This window comes from Plecotus auritus, assembly GCF_963455305.1.
Source record: "Plecotus auritus genome assembly, chromosome: 3".
Taxonomy (NCBI): domain Eukaryota; kingdom Metazoa; phylum Chordata; class Mammalia; order Chiroptera; family Vespertilionidae; genus Plecotus; species Plecotus auritus.
Genome location: NC_137772.1, coordinates 102,353,716 through 102,374,184, shown reverse-complemented (window position 1 = coordinate 102,374,184; position 20,469 = coordinate 102,353,716). Strand labels below are relative to the sequence as shown.

General features: G+C 39.9%; 1 protein-coding gene across 1 annotated transcript in view; it reads right to left on the bottom strand.

Annotated features, from left to right (window-relative positions):
* Positions 1 to 18,461, bottom strand: part of LOC308244107 (PDZ and LIM domain protein 1-like) — a gene marked incomplete at both ends in the record, with an annotated part of 45,159 nt that extends 26,698 nt beyond the window's left edge. Inside the window, 1 exon segment of the mRNA XM_080660135.1 lies at positions 18,214 to 18,461. Within this exon segment, the coding sequence (XP_080516261.1) occupies positions 18,214 to 18,461 (248 nt within the window).
* Between the last annotated feature and the right edge of the window lie 2,008 nt (positions 18,462 to 20,469).

The following is a 20,469-nucleotide window of genomic DNA, read 5'->3' as shown; positions in this document are numbered from 1 at the left end:
CTGACCTCCCCAAATTAAGATGCCAATTGAAAGTTCAGATTGTCACTGGTGCTCCTGATCAACCAGCCAGAGATTGGATGTTCCCTTTAGGTTTTAATAATTTGTTAAAGCAGCTCATAGAACTAAAAGAACCATTTTACACACTAGATTACTGCTTTATTATAAAATTAGAGGCCCGGTGCATGAAATTCATGCACTGGGGGGGGGGTGTCCCTCAGTCCAGACTGCACCCTCTCCAATCTGGGACCCCTTGGGGGATGTCCAACTGCCGGTTTAGGCCTGATCCCACAGGTATCAGGCCTAAACTGGCAGTCAGACATCGCTCTCACAATCCGGGACTGCTGGCTCCCAACCGCTTGCCTGCCTGCCTGCCTGATTGCCCCTAACCACTTCTGCCTGCCAGCCTGATCACCCCCTAACTGATCCCCTACCAGCCTGATCGACACCTAAATGCTCCTCTGCCAGCCCGGTCACCCCCAACTGCCCTCCCCTGCAGGCCTGGTCACCCCTAACTGCCCTCCCTTGCAGGCCCGGTTGCCCCCAACTGCATTTCCCTGCAGGCCTGGTTGCCCTCAACTGCCCTCCCCTGTAGGCCTGATCGTCCCTAACTGCTGGCCTGATGGCCCACAACTGCCCTCCCCTGCTGGCCATCTTGTGGAGGCCATCTTGTGACCACATGGGGGCTGCCATCTGTGCGAGGGCGTGATGCTCAATTTGCATATTACCTCTTTATTATACAGGATGATGTAAATCAGGAGTTGCCATATGGAAGAGAAGAAAAGGGCATGGTAAGTGGGAAGGGGCACCATTCTCTGGAATCTCCATGTGTTCATCAGCCCTAAAACTCCCAACTTCATCCTTTTTAAGTTGTAGGGTGTTTGTTTGTTTTTATAAATGCTATATTACCTAGGCATCATTGATTAAATCACTGTCCATTGGTGATCAATTCAACTCTCAGCCCCTCTCCCCTCCCTGGATGTTGGGGTGGAGAGATGGAACTGAAAGTTCCAAACTTCCAACCACACAGCTCCTTCCCCTGGCCACCAGTTCCCATCTTTAGGTGCTTTCCAAAAGTCACCCCATTAACATAAACTCAGGTGTGGTTGAAAGAGGTTTGTAATGAATATTAAGACACCTTTATCACTCTTATTACTGAGGAAATTCCAGTGGTTTTAGGAGTTCTGTGCTAGAAATAGGGACCAAATAATATATTTTTTATTATAAATCACAATATCAAAATAATTCTGAGTTACTATTTATATGATGTTAAAACAAATCCAAACGGAAAGCAAATATGGCCAAAAGCTTATTCACTAAACCAGTACTATTGTTTTGTGAGACTTAAAATGCACTGCCCAGTTAACGGACAAGAGCTACAGTTAGACAAACATTATAAGATAAAGAGCTAAATATAGCCCTAGCTATATTGGCAACAGCCTGCAGACTGAAGGGTTCCAGGTTCGATTCCAGTCAAGGGCACAGGGCTGGGTTGCAAGCTCGATCCCCAGTAAGGGGCTTGTAGGAGGCAGCCAATCAATGATTCTTGCTCATCATTGATGTTGCTATCTCTCCCTCTCCCTTCCTCTCTGAAATCAATAAAAATATATATTTTAAAAAGGGCTAAATAAAAATAAAAAAGGGCTAAATAAACCTTAAGTATCAAATCATGCTTTCAAGCTTGTATGTTGTTGTCAATAGTTGCTGGTTGGTAGTAGCCAGCCAGATGGGATTCAATTATAAATCTTTAAGTACCACTCACTATTTCAGGGCTAAAAAAGCCCATAGGAAAGAATTCCTTACCAATAATTATGTTCCAATTTCCAAACATTACTCATGTATTCAAATAGACACATTTGGTTTTTACAAACAGAAATATAAATGAGATCTTTTTCATTTCTGATATCATCAGAAGTTTCTGACAGACAGACTTCTCATGGCAATCAGATTTGACCAGCATTTCCCATGGCCTTACTGCAGACAGCAGGCTCTTAAACCTTCATGGTGCTGCTTAGTAGTTGAGTTGTGGGCTCAAGTAGAGTCAGGGCTGTGTATTAGACTTGACACTTACTGGCTCTGGGGTCTCACTCAAGGTCTTTAGACTTTTAAGCTTTCCCCCTCTTTCATTTCTATACCTTACAGGGCTGTCTTGAGCTTAAATATGAGTACATGTGTAAAATACATACCACAGTGTTTAAAACATACACTGGTAGGTACTATTTTAAAAAATATTTTAAAAATCTCTATTGTTGAAAGTATTACATATGTCCTCTTTTTCCCCCCATTGACCCCTTCTAGCCCGTCACCCACCTCTGCCCCAGGCCTTTACCACCCTATTGTCTATGTTTTACAGTTGAGGGAACTGAGGTCTAGAGAAGTTAAGTGGGTCAAGGTCACAAAGCTTGAGGTTGTAAAGCTGGGATCTGAAGCCAAGCTGTTGATAGTAAGGCTGTTGTATATATTAAATAAGTTAACTTATGGAAGACCCTCAGAAGAGTCCTGCTTATAAGAAATCCCTTGATAGAGATCAGCTCTTTTATTATGATTTCATTTGCTTCCTGCTATTTTAGCCCTTCCCTTTGTCTTACTCCAAGAGTGAGAGCCTGGTGTATATGTTCATACAGGCTATAAAACCGACTGCATTTTGAACTTATGATATTGGAGACCCAGATTTTGGAGAAAGCTGTATTTCCTGGAGGGTGGGAAATAGATGCCATATAGTGGCAATATAGATATAAAAATAACTTTAAGTGGGTAAGGACACCAATGAAGTAATAGATTTAAATCCTTACAAGCTTTCTAGTTGCTGGCTAAATGGATTTTATAAAACTTGATGGTGATTATTAGCTTCTGAGCCGCCCATCCTTTTGGAGTTGTAAATCACCCAATTTATGTACCTTGTAATAAAGAAGAAATGATGTATGGAAACAAAGATAAAGAACCAGGCTTACAATTTAACTGTTGAACTCAAGGTTTACGTAAATGTTGAAAGGAAAGAACACTGTGGAATTGGGTATGAGAAGGATAGGAATTCCTTGCCTGTCTCTTTTGTTGCAGCAGAGATATACTGATGCTGCTCCCTGCTGAGTTTTAGGGGGTTATAAGGAGCAAATCAATAACATGCTGGTGGGTAGGTATAATGAGCCTGTCTTGCCTAAGTTTGATCCTAGCTTTAACAGTTATTAAGCTTTAGGATTTTTGCAAGGTTTCTCATCTGTGATACTGAGGATAATGATAGTACCAACCTCCTAATTTATCTGAGGGTTAAATTGGATACTATGAGATAACATTTAAAAGTGCCGCCCGGCTGGTGTGGCTCAGTGGATGAGGGTCAGCCCAGGAACTAAGAGGTCACCAATTCAATTTCTGATCAGGGCAGACGCCCAAGTTTCAGGCTCAATCACCGGTGGGGGGCGTGCAGGAGGCAGCCAATTGATGATGTTTCTCGCTTATTGATGCTTCTATTTCTATATCCCTCTTCCTTCCCCTCTCTCTAAAAATCAATAAAACCTTTTTTTAAAATGTGCCTAGTACAGAGATGGCATATTATCTATTGACTATTGTCTATTACTATGCTCTTTATTAGAGCATCTTAACAATTAAGCTATTACATTTGAAAAGATGTGACCATAATGAGGCATATAAAAGCATACTTGAAAGAGGCTAAAGAGACCTCAACTAATTCCAGTGGTAGGGGGTGGCTTCTGTATTCAAACTCTAACTGCTAGGCGCCCAAGACGTATCAGCTTTCAAGAGCTGGCAATAGAGTAGAAGCATTCCAGCTCCAATATCTCCATTTCCTTTGCACTAAAATTTGGAACATAATGCTATAATCTTTCTAAAATATAGCATTTCACATTAAAATGGTAATTGTTTATTTTAAGCTACTTTTGAAAATGCTCATTTTCTTAGAAAAAGACCATTTCAGTGTGGTTCAAATGAAATACCAGAACTTTGTTTGATAAAGAAACCATTAGATTTAAAGAACTGTATTCAATTATGATACACAATTTTGCCTAATAACAGTCTTTGTTTATTTTTTCAGAATCATATTTCTATTTTAAATGATCATTCAACCAGTTTAAAATTGAATTATAGTAAATAACACTGCTATGAACATAAGGATGCATCTATTCTTTCTGAATGGTGTTTCAGGATTCTTAGGATGTAGTCTCAGAAGGGATATCACTGGGTCAAAATGCAGTTCCATTTTGTTTGGACTCTCCATACTGTTTTCCACAGTGGCTGTACCAGTCTGCATTCCCACTAATATTGCACAAAGGTTCCCTTTTCTCCACATTCTCACCAGCACTTGTTTATTGATTTATTGATGATAGCCATCTGGCAGCTGTGAGGTGATATCTCATTGTGATTTTAATTTGTATTGCTCTGATGGTTAGTAACATTGAGCATTTTTTTTCACATGTCTATTGGCCATCTGTATGTCCTTTTTGGAGAAGTGTCTATTCAGGTCCTTTGCCCATTTAAAAAATGTTTTTATTGGTTTTAGAGAGAGAGGAAGAGAGAGGGAGAGATAGAAACATCCATTGGCTGCCTCCTATATGCCTCCTCCTGGGGATCGAGCCCATAACCTGGGCATGTGCTCTAACCAGCAATCTAACCGGTGACCTCTTGCAACTGGTGACCTCTTGGTGCATGGGATGATGCTCAATCTACTGAGTAACACCAGCCGGGCTTTAAATTGGATTGTTTGAAATCTTGGTGTTGATTTTATATGTATCTACATATATTCTTTATATATTTTGGAAATTAGCCTCTTATCAGATGTACATTGGCAAATATGTTCTCCCATACAGTGAGTTCTCTTTTCACTTTGTAGATACTTTCTTTTGCTGTGCAGAAGCTTTTTAGTTTGATGTAGTCCCATTTGTTTATTTTTTCCTTTGTTTCCCTTGCCCTAGGAAAGAGCATAGATCTTGAAACAGCCCAGTGCCCATCAGTAGAGGATTTAATAAAAAAGCTGTAGTACATTTGCGCAATGGAAGAAGAAAATCTTAACTTTTGCTACAGCATGTATAAACCTGGAGAGTATTATGCTAAGTGAAATGAGCAGTCAGAGAAAGACAAATACCATATGATTTTACTTATATGTAGAATCTAATGAACAAAATAAACTGATGAGCAGAATAGAAACAGAGTCATGGATACATGGCACAGACTGACAGCTGTCATAGGGAAGGGGAGTGGGGAGACTGGATGAAAGAAGGTGAAGGGATTAGCCAAAGAACATATATGCACAGTAAATACACAGAGACAACAACAGTGTGATAATGGCCAGAGGGAAGAGGGGTTGGTGGCTGGGTGGAGGTGGGGGTGGGTTGGGGAGCAGGAATGGGACATCTGTAATAGTGTCAAAATAAAAATAAAGTTTGAAAAAAAAGAAATTGAATTATAGGATAAAGCTAATTATGAACCAGAGAAGTTGGAGCCGGCCTTCTTTGGGGTCTATTCATGAACACTGGGGTGCCTACATTCCTCTCTCTTCTTTTTGGGATGGAGCTCTATACACAGGGACTCCCTTGGTTTCAGACCCAGCACTGGAATGCAGGCTTTCAGCATCTGCTGTTGTCACTGACTGACAATCCCCCATTGGCCTTTTGATCTCACCCCAACCACTCCTTCAATTGCTTGGGTCACTTTTTATCTTTATTTAACCTTCCAATGGGAATTCTTTACATTATCATCCTCTCGGCATTGTTTACTGAACTCATAAACTGACTAGTTGGTGAAAGTCTAGTAGAAAATCTAGGAGGAGTTAATTTAGGAGAACATTATGAAGAATTCCATGGGAAAATCTTTATTAAAATTTTCTTAACATTTGTCCCGCTATAAAGTACTTTTTAACTTATCTTTAGTTACCAGGTTATGTTCCTCATGACTGACTATTAGGAAATATGGTTGGTATCACACATTGGGCATTATTAGCCCCTTTTGTTTTTCTCTCAGACTTACAGGAAATGAGTATGGATCATCATCAACTACAAATGTTTATGGGCACATTAATGGAATGGCCCAGGCAACACATTTCATGGTGAATAAGACAATGACTTTATTCTCAAAGGCTTAGTTATACAGAGTACATTAATAAAACAATAAATATCAAATGATGTGTGGATTTTCAGTTTTGTTTAGTTTTACTTTGAGGTTGGCTATGTGAGCCCACACGTGTATGTGAAGGAACATTTGGGTATGTTGGAGGGGATGCTGATAATACTAAAAATGTTAAGGGTTGAATTAGAAAAATGGTAAGAATAAATTATTAGTTTTGCTCTCTTCTCACAACTTATCCCCCAGTCACCTCTAAATCATTTAAACAGATTATTAAGAGACCTCTACAAAATACCCATGTCAAGGTTATAAAAAATAAGGAAAGACTGAGAAATTATCCCAGACCAGAGGAACCAAGGAGACATGACAACAAAAGAGTGCTGTGGTGTTTGGGGTGGAAACATGAAACTGGAAAAGGATATTAATGGTAAAACATGTTGAAATTTGAATAATGTCTGGAGTTTAGTTAATGATAATGTAACTGTTAAATTTGAGGAATTTTAAAATTACAACTTAAAATAAAAGATCAATATCTATACTAATCATTGATACTTTCTATAATATCTAAAGCAAAGTTTTTAAAACATTGGCTTGAGTCATAACTTAATTGAATTATAAAATATTTTTTTTGAAAATTAATGTTATAAAAAATATGCGAATTTTTCTGCTTCATTTTATGTACAGTGGAACATCTGGATGTTTCCATTTATTTACAGAATTAAAACCAGTCATCCTTCAGGAAGCAAAAGGTAACTTCTATATGAGTTCCTTGATTTATGCCAAAATTTCAATTTCTTGAAATTTTCCGTGAACTAAAAATAAACACAATGAGTTATTGATGACTAGATCACTGATAAATTCACCCTGGGAGACATTCCAGAAGCTCTACAGATAATCATCTGCTTTTACAATAAATTTTATACAGTTAGCCCATGGGAAGTTTCCTCTCTGAAGTGAAAAAGAAAATGTTTGATTAATGCAAAAAATTCTTGTTCAAAGTTTAAAAAGGAAGCAATTATTTAGATAATTTGAGGAACTATGAAATAATTAGGTATTAAACTGGATGTTAAGTTCATATATTGGTGAATAATTACATGCTCAAACATGTATGTGGTGCCATTTTTTATGATGAGTCTCAAAATCCTTAATATATAGTAGTGGTAACAAGTTATACACTTCTTACACCTTTGAACTAATTCAAAAAAGTTCCAGCTAGAGATAATTTATCCAGGGATAAATATTTAGCTACAAGTCTCTTTCCCCCTAGAATTCAGAATCCTAATAATTCTCTGCAGTGCCAGTTTAAAGGAAATTTGCTAAGCAAGATATTTTCTGGATGTTTCTCATGGTTTGGAAAATGGTTTATGGGGAAAGAGGACACTTCTACTTCATGGGCATCAAGTCCCACATAACGACCAGTAAGCTCCAGTCACAGCAGCTGTTGAAGTGTTAAAGGACAGAAAGTGAAAGAGAGAGGGAAGGAGGGAGGGACAATTAGATTGACCTAATGTTCCAAAATTACTAATTCACCATCAAGAAGCCAAAATATTTTAGTAACTGTGATATAGAGCATCTGTACAACTTAGTTTTATTTCATTCTCATCAAAATACAGGCCTTTAAATTTTATCCTAGCCAAAATATGGATTTGAGTTTGTTCTGTATTAAACATTTTCTCCAATATGAATTGCTAACTACTCGGACCACAAGTGTGATACTCTGAAGTGCTGTCTGCATTTCTCACATCAACAATGCAATTTATATAAAAACATGCACAGCTAAATGGTCCTATCAGATAATCTGGAGTATAGCATCAGACAATCACTAGGGGATTATTAAGTGTTTTTTGACCCACATAAATGATGTGACATGGACAAGGAAAAATTTCTAGTTGAAGACTACCTTTGCCATGCAACACAGCAGGAAGTCCACAGTCTCAAATGAATCATTGCCAAGACATTTGGAAGTTTAACTTTGAGGGAAATTCCAACTCTGCCTGCAGCGTCCCTTATTATTTGGACTTCTATCCCAGCAAGAACCCTGGCAAGATTTCTCAACATTTGTAACAGGAAGTCACTCTCACTCATATGGTAACCAAAACATATCGATCCTCTTAATGAGTTGATTTGAAGTTCCTAACCTTTTGATTCCCATATCTAGTATAGACCTAGGCTCATGAACAATAAACATTTATCGCATGAATGAATAAACAACACTATTTTATCACCCAAGTTCCCTTGTGTAAAGTCTAACATGATGTCCTCAGAATTTGCCACCAAGAAATGTTGTCTCCTTTAAGGCATTAACAAGGATCCTATATTAGAATTCTTTAACCCACTAAACTTCACTTTTTGTCCTAGTTGCCAGATACTATGTTCAATCACAGTAATTAGCCTTTATAGCCAGAGTATTTTCTTTTCTGATTTTGGTCTATTAAACTTATCATTTAACTATATTTTATTCTAAGATGCCTCAGATTTGGAAATCTAATCATCATTAAATGAATAAATGAAAATGTGGAGACATGAGTTGTGTTAACTGAGCCATGAGTAGTAGCTATGTTCTGGGAGCCAGAGAGTTTCCCATTTCTTCCCCAAGGCAGTGGGTTTTCTTTTTATCCCTGGGCCATGACTTTGCTCCCTTCCCTTAACCACTAAGGCCTTTACTTGGTAAGAGGAAAGGTACATGGATGGACAGGTTTGTGCCATCACCAGGAGCAACTGCTCACCTCTGCCACCCACCACTGAGTGGGCCTTCCCACAGTCTTCAGACCTGCCCTTTCTCCTGGGTGAGTAGTTTGTGAGTGAGAACTCCTTCAAGTCTGGGCTCCCAGCTATTGCAAAGTAATATGCATGCCCACATGGCCTTTAAGAATTTGATAATATTCTCACTGGTTTCTTCTTGCATGCTTGTATGGTGCAACAGTTGCTGGATCCCAGCTCTCCTGGAGGGAATTAAAACCTCTTGGACATTTTGCTTACTTGGTGGCCTTGTCACTACAGTTCTCTGTCAGGTTCAAGAAAAGTTTGTAGTATATGATTTTGTATATGATCGAGATTTTTGTCATTGAAAGAGAGCTTCTTTTGCAGGTTTCTACACCCTAAGTAGAAGCAGAACTCCCCTAGATTCACAGTTCCCATACCATCCCTTGCCTTTCTTGCATCCAGCAGCATACATTAGAAGCCACAGGGTGGGGCTCTGATCATTTGTCAGGGTTCCCGTACCAATCAAACCTATGACCTGGGTTTTATTAGTACCATGCTCACAGCTAGGTAACCAGCCATCCTGATGTTAAATCAGAATTCAGGATGAGGGTGGAGAATGGATGCATCCTACATAATTATCACTTCACATCAGCATGGTATTTTGTCAGGACCTCAAAAATTTAGGACCTTTGAAAAACAACGTACAAGGCCTATGTGGTGTAAAGAGAACTAGAGATTAAATTCCTTTTAGTAATTAACATCTAGTAATTTGATCAACAAGATCAATCCAAATAACTTAAGCCTCCATGATATTAGCTCTCTAAAGTTACCATGAGCTTGGTTGGTATGGATCAGTACTTAACAGATTTGTACTTTTTCTTGAGCTTTATCAATTCAGGAAAATATATGAAGAAATCTGTATGAAAATATGAAGGTTTGGTACCTTCCGACATTTTTTCAAATTGTGGAGACCATTATAAAAATATATTGACTTATGCCAATAACATGCTGTTTTGATTATAATGGCCTCATATTATAGATTGGTATCCAATATTGTGATATCTCCAACTTATTTCTCAAGATTGCTGAGGCTACTTAGGGTGTTCATTGGTTCCATATAAATTTTTGGAATATTTGTCCTAGATCAGTGGTCAGCAAACTCATTAGTCAACAGAGCCAAATATCAACAGTACAACGATTGAAATTTCTTTTGAGAGCCAAATTTTTTAAACTTAAACTTCTTCTAACGCCACTTCTTCAAAATAGACTCGCCCAGGCCGTGGTATTTTGTGGAAGAGCCACACTCAAGGGGCCAAAGAGCCACATGTGGCTCGCGAGCCGCAGTTTGCCGACCTCGGTCCTAGATCTTTGAAATATGCCATTGGTATTTTAATAGGAATTGTGTTGAATCTATAGATTGCTTTGGGTAGTATCGGCATTTTAATGATGTTAATTCTTCCAATCAATACGTACAGTATATGCTTCCACCTATTTGTATTCCCCTCCCCCCTATTTCTTTCTTCAGTATCCTATAATTTTCCAAGTACAGGTCTTTTACATCCTTGGTTAAATTTATTCCTAGGTACATTATTTTTATTTAATTATTTTTTGCAATAGTAAATGGGATTGTTTTCTTTCTTTTTTTTTTTTTTTGCATTTTAATTTCTTTATTGGTTAAGGCAGTGGTCAGCAAACTGCGGCTCGCCGAGCCACATGCATGCGGTTCGCGAGCCGCAGTTTGCAGCTCTGTTGACTAATGAGTTTGCCGACCACTGGGATAGGGGCTTAATCACAAGGAATAACAACAGCCTGTAATAATTGGAATCGAGTAAGGTATTACATATTTGTCCTCATGCCCCCATTACTTTCCCAAACACCACCCCCCAACTCATGCCCTCACCCCCCTGTTGTCTGTGTCCACTGGTTAGGCTTATATGCATGCATACAAGACCTTTGCTTGATCTTTTCCCCTTACCCCCATCCTCCCCTACCTTCCCTCTGAGGTTTGACAGTCTGATAGATGCTTCCCTGTCTCTGGATCTGCTTTTGATCATTTGTTTATGTTGTTCATTATTTCCCATAGATGAGTGAGATCATGTGATATTTATCTTTCTCTGACTGGCTTATTTCACTTAGCATAATGCTCTCCAGTTCCATCCATGTTGTTGCAAATGGTAGGAACTACTTCTTTTTTAGCAAAGCGTAGTATTCCATTGTGTAGATGTACCACAGTTTTTTAATCCACTCATCTGCTGACAGGCACTTAGGCTGTTTCTAAATCTTAGCTATTGTATATTGTGCTGCTATGAACATAGGGGTGCATATATCCTTTCTGACTGATGTTTCTAGCTTCTTGGGATATATTCCTAGAAGTGGTATTACTGGGTCAACTGGGAGTTCCATTTTTAGTTTTCTGAGGAAACTCCATATTGTTCTCCACAGTGCTGCACCAATCTGCATTTTCACCTGCAGTGCACAAGGGTTCCTTTTTCTCCGCATCCTCGCCAACATTTGTCGTTTATTGATTTGTTGAAGATAGCCATTCGAACAGGTGTGAGATGGTACCACATTGTTTTGATTTGCATCTCTCGGATAATTAGTGACTTTGAGCATGTTTTCATATGTCTCTTGGCCTTCCTTCTGTCTTCTTTCAAAAAGTTTCTATTTAGGTCCGTTGCCCATTTTTTTATTGGATCATTTATCTTCCTTTTGTTGAGTTGTATGAGTTCCCTGTAGATGTTGGAGATTAAACCCTTATCAGTGATAACATTTGCAAATATGCTCTCCCATACAGTGGGCTTCCTTGTTGTTTTGTTGATGGTTTCTTTTGCTGTGCAAAAGCTTTTTATTTTGATGTAGTCCCATTTGTTTATTTTCTCTTTAGTTTCCATTGCCCTAGGAGAGGTATCAGTGAAGAAATTGCTTTGGCATATGTCTGAGATTTCTCTGCCTGTGGATTCTTCTAGTATTTTTATGGTTTCCCATCTTATGTTTAAGTCCTTTATCTATTTTGAGTTTATTTTTGTGTATGGTGTAAGGTGGTCGTCTAGTTTCATTTTTTTGCATGTATCTGTCCAATTTTCCCAACACCATTTATTGAAGAGACTGTCTTGACTCCATTGTATGTTCATGCCTCATTTGTCAAATATTAATTGAGCATAGTGGTTTGGGTAGATTTCTGGGTTCTCTATTCTATTCCATTGATCTATATGTCTGTTCTTGTGCCAGTACCAGCCTGTTTTGAGAACAGTGGCTTTGTTATACAGCTTGATATCTGGTACTGAGATCACACCTACTTTGTTCTTCTTTCTCAGGATTGCTGTGGCTATTCGGGATCTTTTTTTATTCCAGATGAATTTTTTGAAGGTTCGTTCTAGGTCTGTGGAATATGCCATTGGTATTTTAATGGGGAGTGCATTGAATCTATAGATTGCTTTGGGTAGTATGGACATTTTGATGATGTTGATTCTACCAATCCATGAACATGGTATGTTCTTCCATCTGTTTACGTCTTTCTCTATCTCTTTTTTTTTTTCAGTGTCCTGTAGTTTTTTGCATATAGGTCTTTTACCTCTTTAGTTAAGTTCATTCCTAGGTATCTTAATTTTTTTGGTAGGATGGTAAATGGAATTGCTTTTTTAGTCTCTCTTTCTGTAAGTTCACTGTTGGTGTATAGAAATGCCATAGATTTCTTGGTGTTAATTTTGTATCCTGCTACATTGCCTAATTCATTTATTAAGTCTAATAATTTTTTGATGGAGTCTTTAGGGTTTTCTATGTACAGTATCATGTCATCTGCAAATAAGGACAGTTTTACTTCTTCTTTTCCAATTTGGATGCCTTTTATTTCTTCTTCTTGTCTGATCACATGGCTAGTACTTCCAGTACTATGTCGAACAGGAGTGGTAAGAGAGGGCATCCCTGTCTTGTTCCTGTTTTTAGGGGAAATGGTTTTTGTTTTTGTCCATTGAGTATGATGCTGGCTGTGGGTTTGTCATATATGGCTTTTATTATGTTGAGGTATGATCCTTCTATTCCCGCCTTGCTGAGAGTTTTTATCAAGAAAGGGTGTTGGATTTTGTCAAATGCTTTTTCTGCATCAATTGATATGACTATGTGATTTTTCTCACTCAATTTTTTTATGTGATGTATCACGTTTATTGATTTGTGGATATTGTACCATCCCTGCATCCCTGGGATAAATCCTGCTTGGTCATGGTGTATGATCTTTCTGATGTAGTGTTGGATCTGATTTGCTAGAATTTTGTTGAGGATTTTGGCATCTACATTCATGAGGGATATTGGCCTGTAATTCTCCTTCATTGTGTTGTCTTTATCTGGCTTTGGTATTAGGGTGATGCTGGCTTCATAGAATGAACTTGGAAGTGTTCCTTCCTCTTGAATTTTTTGGAATAGTCTGAGGAGGATAGGTTTCAGTTTTCCTTGAATGTTTGGTATAATTCTCCTGTGAAGCCATCTGGCCCCGGGCTTTTGTTTGCTGGAAGCTTTTTGATGACTGCGTCAATTACTTCCATAGTTATTGGCCTATTGAGATTTTTAGAATCTTCCTGATTGAGTTTTGGAAGGTTGTATTTTTCTAGGAATATGTCCATTTCCTCCAGGTTGTCTGGTTTGTTGGAATAGAGTTGTTCATAATATTTTTTAACATTTCCTTTGTATTTTTAACAAATCCTTTGTATTTTGGTGGGGTCTGTTGTTATTTCGCCTCTATCATTTCTGATTTTGTTTATTTGAGTCCTTTCTCTTTGCTTCTTGGTGAGCCTGGCTAGAGGTTCATCAATCTTGTTTATCCTTTCAAAGAACCAGATCTTGGTTTCATTGATCTTTTGTATTGTTGTTTTTTGTTTTTTGTTTTGTTTTGTTTTGTTTTGTTTTGTTTTGTTTTTGGTCTCTATGTCATCACTCTGGGCTTTTCTTGTTGCTCTCTTTCTAATTCTTTGAATTGTAGCATTAGATGATTTACTACCATTTTTTCTTGTTTTTTGAGGTAGGCCTGTAGAGCTATAAACTTCCCTCTCAGGACTGCTTTCATTATGTCCCATAGGTTTTGGATTGTTGTGTTTTTATTTTCATTAGTTTCCAGAATGTTTTTAATTTCTTCTTTGATCTCATTTGTAACTCAAGAAATATTTAATAACATGCTTTTCAGCTTCCAAGTGTTTGAGTGTTTTGGATTGTTTTTATTGTAGTTTATTTCTAATATTATGCCATTGTGGTCTGAAAAGATGCTTGGTATGATTTCAATCTTCTTGAATTTGTGGAGACTTTGCTTGTGACCCAGTATGTGGTCTATTTTTGAAAATGTCCCATGTGCACTTGAGAAGAATGTATATTCCACTGCTTTGGGATGAAATGTTCTGAAGATGTCAATTAAGTCCGTCTGATCTAGTGAGTCATTTAGGATTGTTGTTTCTTTGCTGATTTTTTGTCTAGAGGATTTATCCAGTGATGTCAGTGGGGTATTAAAGTCCACTACTATGATTGTATTGTTGTTGATCTCTCTCTTGATATCTTCCAGGAGATATTTTATGTATTTGGGTGCTCCTGCACTGGGTGCATATATGTTTATCAGGGTTATATCCTCTTGTTGTATTGATCCCTTTATTATTATGAAGTAGCCTTCCTAATCTCTTGTTATGGCCTTCACTTTGAGGTCTCTTTTGTCAGATATAAGTATTGCTACCCCAGCTTTTTTTTCATTTCCATTTGCCTGAAAGATATTTTCCATCCCTTTGCTTTCAGTTGTGTGAGTCCCTTGTTTTGAGGTGGGTCTCTTGTAGACAGCATATATATGGGTCATGTTTTTTTATCCATTCAGCCACTCAGTGTCTTTTGATTGGAGCATTTAGTCCGTTAATGTTTAAAGTTATTATTGAAAGGTACTTGTTTGTAGCCATTTTTATTTTTTGAGGCTGTGTTACTTCTTACCTTTTTGTTTCTTCTTTTTACAGCATTTTCTTTATCATTTCTTGCATTGCTGGCTTGATAGTGATAAACTCTCTTAGCCTTTGTTTCATCTGCGAAGCTCCTGATTTCTCCTTCAATTTTGATTGATAGTCTTGCTGGGTAGAGTATTCTTGGATTTAGTCCCTTGCTTTGCATCACTTTGTATATATCCTTCTATTCCCTTTAACTTGATGTGTTTCTGTTGAGAAATCTTTGATAATCTGATGGGGGATCCTTTGTAGGTAGCTTTCTGACTCTTTCTTGCAGCCTTTAAGATTCTCTCTTTGTCAATAACATTTGCCATTGTAATTATGGCATGTCTTGGTGTGGGTCTTTTGGGATTCATCTTGCTTGTGACTCTCTGTTCTTGAGTAACTTCTTTTTCCCCATATCAGGGAAGTTTTCTGTCATTATTTATTCGAATACATTTTCTAATCCTTGCTGCTCTTCTTGTCCTTCTGGCAGCCCTATTATACGTATGTTGTTTCATTTTGCATTGTCCCAAAGCTCCCTTAGGCTCTCCTCCTGCTTTTTAATTTTTTTCTCTAGTTGCTGTTCAGATTGGGCTTGTTTCTGTACCCGATCTTCTAACTCACTAATTCAGTCCTCTGCTTCTTCTAGTCTACTGTTGGAGCCTTCCATGTTGTTTTTTATTGTAGCTATATCATTTTTCATTTCTTCCTGATTTTTGCATAGGTTGTTGAATTTTCATCCATCCGGTGTATGAACTGTATGACCATTACTCTGAATTCTTTTTCTGTCATGTTGCATGCTTCCATTTCACTTATTTCCTTTCTTGGCGATTCCTCCTTTCTTTCCTCTGGGGATTGCTTCGTTGTCTCCCCATTCTGACTATCACCAGAAGGTTCAAATGTTGAGTTGTGGGGGCCTGGGCCGTGTGCAGTGGGAGTTTTACACCCCCCAAGTGTCACTGAAGAGCTCTGACACCAAGATGTGCAGTTGCTGTGGATTGGTGGGAGCCACATTCGCCCTGGGTCAGAGTCACAGGTGCTTAGCATGGCCTTGTGTGTGCACCTGGAATCAGGGACTTAGTGTGGCCTGCGCCACATTGAAACAGAGGACCTACTGGCATGTGCCAAAAATCAAAGTCCCCTATTCCATGTCAGGAGTCAGAGGCTCCCTGTGTCCATGCCGAGAATTGAGTATCAGAGTCTCTGTTGCTTGGTGCTACCTCGCACTGAGAATCAGGGTCCCTGTGTGCACATGCGCCAAGAATTGGAGTCACTCGTTCTTAGTGTGAATGTACTGGGAATCAGGGATCCCAGGTGCACTCAATGAGGAACAGAGTCTAGTCACTGGTGCTCATTGCTGCCTCTTGCATGGAGATTCAGGGTCCCTTATCTACTTGGGAGACCGGGTTGCTCAGTCACACTGTGTTGGCAGGAGGTCCACTTCTGCCCTGCGTTAAACAGCCTTCTGTGTGTGCTTGCCCTGAATCAAAGTCAGGTGGCACTGCCACTTAGTGTGGGTGTGGGGTCTGGTCATGCGGGTGTGCAAAGTAGAAAACAAACTCCCATGTCCATGCACCCAGGCTCAAATTCAACACTGCCTCCCTGTGTGCACACAGTGTCTGTTCATGGGGAACAAAATCCCCGAGTTTGCACTCCCAGGCTCAAATCCAGCGCTGTCTCCCTGCGTGGGTGCAGGATCTGGTCGCAGGAAACAATCTCCCCAAGGTCGTGCACCTATGCTCAAATTCAGGACTGTCTCCCTGCCTGGGCGTAGAGACTACTCATGAGAAACAAATTCCCAGTGGTCGCAAGTCCAGGCTCAAGTTCAGCGCTGTCTCCCTTTCCTGTGTGGGCACGGGATCTGGTCGCAGAAAACTACATCCCTAAGAATAAGCAGCTAGGCTCAAATTCAGCTTAGTCTCCCTGCCTGGGCATGGAGACGAGTTGCGGGAAACAAATTCCCAGAGTTTGCGAGTCCAGGCTCAAGTTCAGTGCTGTCTCCTGCCCTACGTGAGCATGGGATCTGGTCACAGAAAACTACCTCCCTAAGGATGAGCAGCTAGGCTCAGATTCAGCTCAGTCTCCCTGCCTGGGTGCAGAGATGAGTCGCAGGAAACAAATTCCCAGAGTTCGCAAGTCAGGGCTCAAGTTCAGTGTTGTCTCCCTGCCCTGCGTGGGCACAGGATCTGGTCACAGAAAAGTACCTCCATAGCAATGAGCAGCTAGGCTCAAATTTAGCTCAGTCTTCCTGCCTGGGTGCGGAGACGAGTCACAGGAAACAAACCTCCTGTATCTGACACCAAGGCTCAAAGTCAGGCAGAGTCGCTGCTGCTTTGTGTGTGCAGAAAGCCTTATTGTGTGGCTGGGATCTGGTAGTTTCTATGTCACTGCCATGGGGGCGGCAGGGGAGGGGGATTGGCTTTGTGACTTACAGAAATCTGCCGCTGTGGTGCCTGGAGTCTTGGTGTCCCTGGGTCTGCAGTAGTGATCGCAGGTCTTTTACCAGTGTGGCTGTAGGGTCCTGGTTTGCTTCTGAGACCAGACTGGGTGTTAGTGAGGCTAGGATTCTAGTCTCAAGCAGTTCTGTTCTTCAAGATGGCATGGTCTCTGTGCCGCCAGTGTCCTCCCTGGAGTGTTTGCAGCGGCAGCGGGATTTTGCCTTCTAAGACTGCCCAGATTGCAGCCCCCTGGAAGAACTGCAGGGTCTAACTGTTCCTATTTCACTCACACACACACACACACACACATGTCCACACACACCTCTATAGCTCCCAACCTTCCTGCCGGTTGCCATCTTTCCTCTTCGGGATTGTTTTCTTAATTTCTCTTTCTGATATTACATTATTGCTTCATAAGAATGTCACTGATTTATGAATATTAATTTTGTATCCTACTACTTTGCCAAATGCACTTATTAGAGCTAGCAGTTTTTTTTGGTAGAGTCTTCAGAGTTTTCTATGTATAATGTCATCTGCAAATAATAGCAATTTTACTTCCTCCTTTCCAATTTGGATGCCTGGCATAAAAACAGGCATATAGGTCAATATAACAAAACAGAGAGCCCAGAAATCAACCCATGTCTCTATGGTCAATTACTATTAGACAAAGGAGGCAAGAGCATACAATGGAGTAAAGACAGTCATTCAATAAATGATGTTTGGAAAATAGGATAGATACATGCAAAAAAATGAAACAAGAGGGGAGATTCCTAGATGGCGGCCAGGAGGATGGCAGTGAGAGGGAGGGTGTGAGTGAGTGAGGGAGTGAAAGGGGAATGTGGGGAATGTGGGGACCTGAGGAAGTGAAAGGGATAGATCTCGCAGGACCTTTTGAGGCTGGCAGACAGGGCTTGCAAAGCCCAGCAACCTCTGCTACTGCTGTAATATCTCCTGGAGCATTGGCTCTGATGCAGAGGCTGTGCTATCTTGAAGGGGAGAGCTGCTGTGACTTGGAGCCCAGCTTCACCTCCACCCAGGGTGCTCTCAGACACCACCTGTGACCCTACAGCCACTCCAGCCAGGGACCGGCTGCCTTGGCTTCTGACCCAAAGACACCATGACTCCAGCCTCCCAAGCTGAGGGCTCCTGTGAGTTCTGGAGCACACTCCTGCCAGCCAGACACTTTAGCCCTGAGAACCACGACCACATCCGTGATCAGCCGAGCCTTATGCAGCAGTCCTGGGCACCGCAACTGCTCCAGCAGCCTTGAGAGCAGCCGCTGCCCATGAGAGCCCAAGGAGCAGTCACCACCCATGACCGCATGAACTGCCACTGAACCCACCACTGCAGCCACAGGCCCTGCCTGACTCCACACCTAGATCCTACAGTGAGAGCAAAAATGAGGAGACAGAAGAACAACCCCAAAGGAAAGAAAAGGAGGAAGCACCAGAAAATGAACTAAATGAAAGGGAAGCATGCAATATGTCAGAAAAAGAATTAAGAATAAGGGTCATACAGTTCATAATCCAGATGGATGCGAAATTCAACAATCTATGTAAGAATCAGGAGGAAATAAAGAGTGATATAGCTATAGTACAAAACACTATGGAAGCTTTCAACAGTAGACTAGGAGAAGTGGACAACCAAATTAGCAAATTAGAAGACAGGGAAGCAAAACACATCCAATCTGAACTGCAATTGGAGAAAAACAATCAAAATACAGGAGAGCCTGAGGGAACTTTGGGACAACATGATGCAAAGCAACATTCGTATAATACGGGTGCCAGAACAACAAGAAGAGGAGCAAGGGTTAGAAAACCTATTTGAAGAAATAATGTCAGAAAACTTCCCTGATTTGGGGAAGAAAAAAGTCACACCACCACAGAGAGTCCCAGAGAGTATGAACCCAAAAAGACCCACACCAAGACACATCGTAATTACAACGGCACATGTTAACAACAAAGAGAGGATATTAACGGCTGCAAGAGAGAGACAGAGAGTTACCTACAAGGGATCTCTCATTAGATTATCAAATTATTTCTCAACAGAAACACATCAGGCCAGAAAGGAATGGAAGGAAGTATACAAAGTGATGCAAAGCAAGGGACTGAATCCAAGAATACTCTATCCAGCAAGGCTATCATTCAAAATTGAAGGGGAAATCAGGAGCTTCACAGACAAAAAAAAAAAAGGCTAAGGGATTTTATCACTACCAAGCCAGCAATGCAAAAAATGCTAAAGGGAATGTTGTAAAAACAAGGGGGGGGGGGGAAGGGAAGAAGGAACACAGGCACAAACAATAAAAATGGCTACTAACAAGTATCGATCAATAATAACTTTAAATGTAAATGCCCTAAATGCTCCAATCCACAGACTATGAGTGGCTGAATGGATAAGAAAACATGACCCATATATATGCTGTCTACAAAAAACCCACCTAAGAACAAGAGACTCACACAGACTGAAAGTGAAGGGATAGAAAAATATCTTTCAGATAAATGGAAATGAAAAAAAGCTGGGGTAGCAATACTTACTCTGACAAAATAGACCTCAGAGTGAAGGCCATAAGAAGACATAAGAAAGGCCACTTCATAATAAAAGGGTCAATATAACAAGAGGATATAACTCTGGTAAACATATATACACCCAATGCAGGAGCACTCAAATACATAAAAAAATTCTGGAAGGTATTAAGGGAGAGATCAACAGCAATATGATCATAGTAGGGGACTTTAATACCCCACTGACATCACTGGATAAATCCTCTAGACAAAAAATCAGCAAAGAAACAGCAATGCTAAATGACCCACTTGATCAGATGGACTTAACTACATCTTCAGAACATTTCACCCCAAAGCTACAGAATATACATTCTTCTCAGTGCACATGGGACATTTTCAAAGATAGACCACATATTGAGGCACAAGCAAAGTCTCTTGAAATTCAAGAAGATTGAAATCATACCAAGCATCTTCTCAGACTACAATGGCATAATACTAGAAATCAACTACAATAAAAACAATTTTAAAAAATCAAAAGCTTGGAGGTTGAATAGCATGCTATTGAACAATGATTGGGTTACCAAAGAGATCAAATAAGAAATTAAAAACATCCTGGAAATTAATGACAATTAAAACAAAACAATCCAAAACCTATGGGACACAGAGAAAGGAGTCTCAAGGGACGTTCATAGCATTACAAGACCGACCTCAAAAAAACAAGAAAAACTGGTAATAAATTATTTAACTCACAGCTTAAAGTTTATAAAGAGAGCAAAAAGAAAAGCCCAGAGTGAGTAGAAAGAAGGAGATAATAAAGATCAG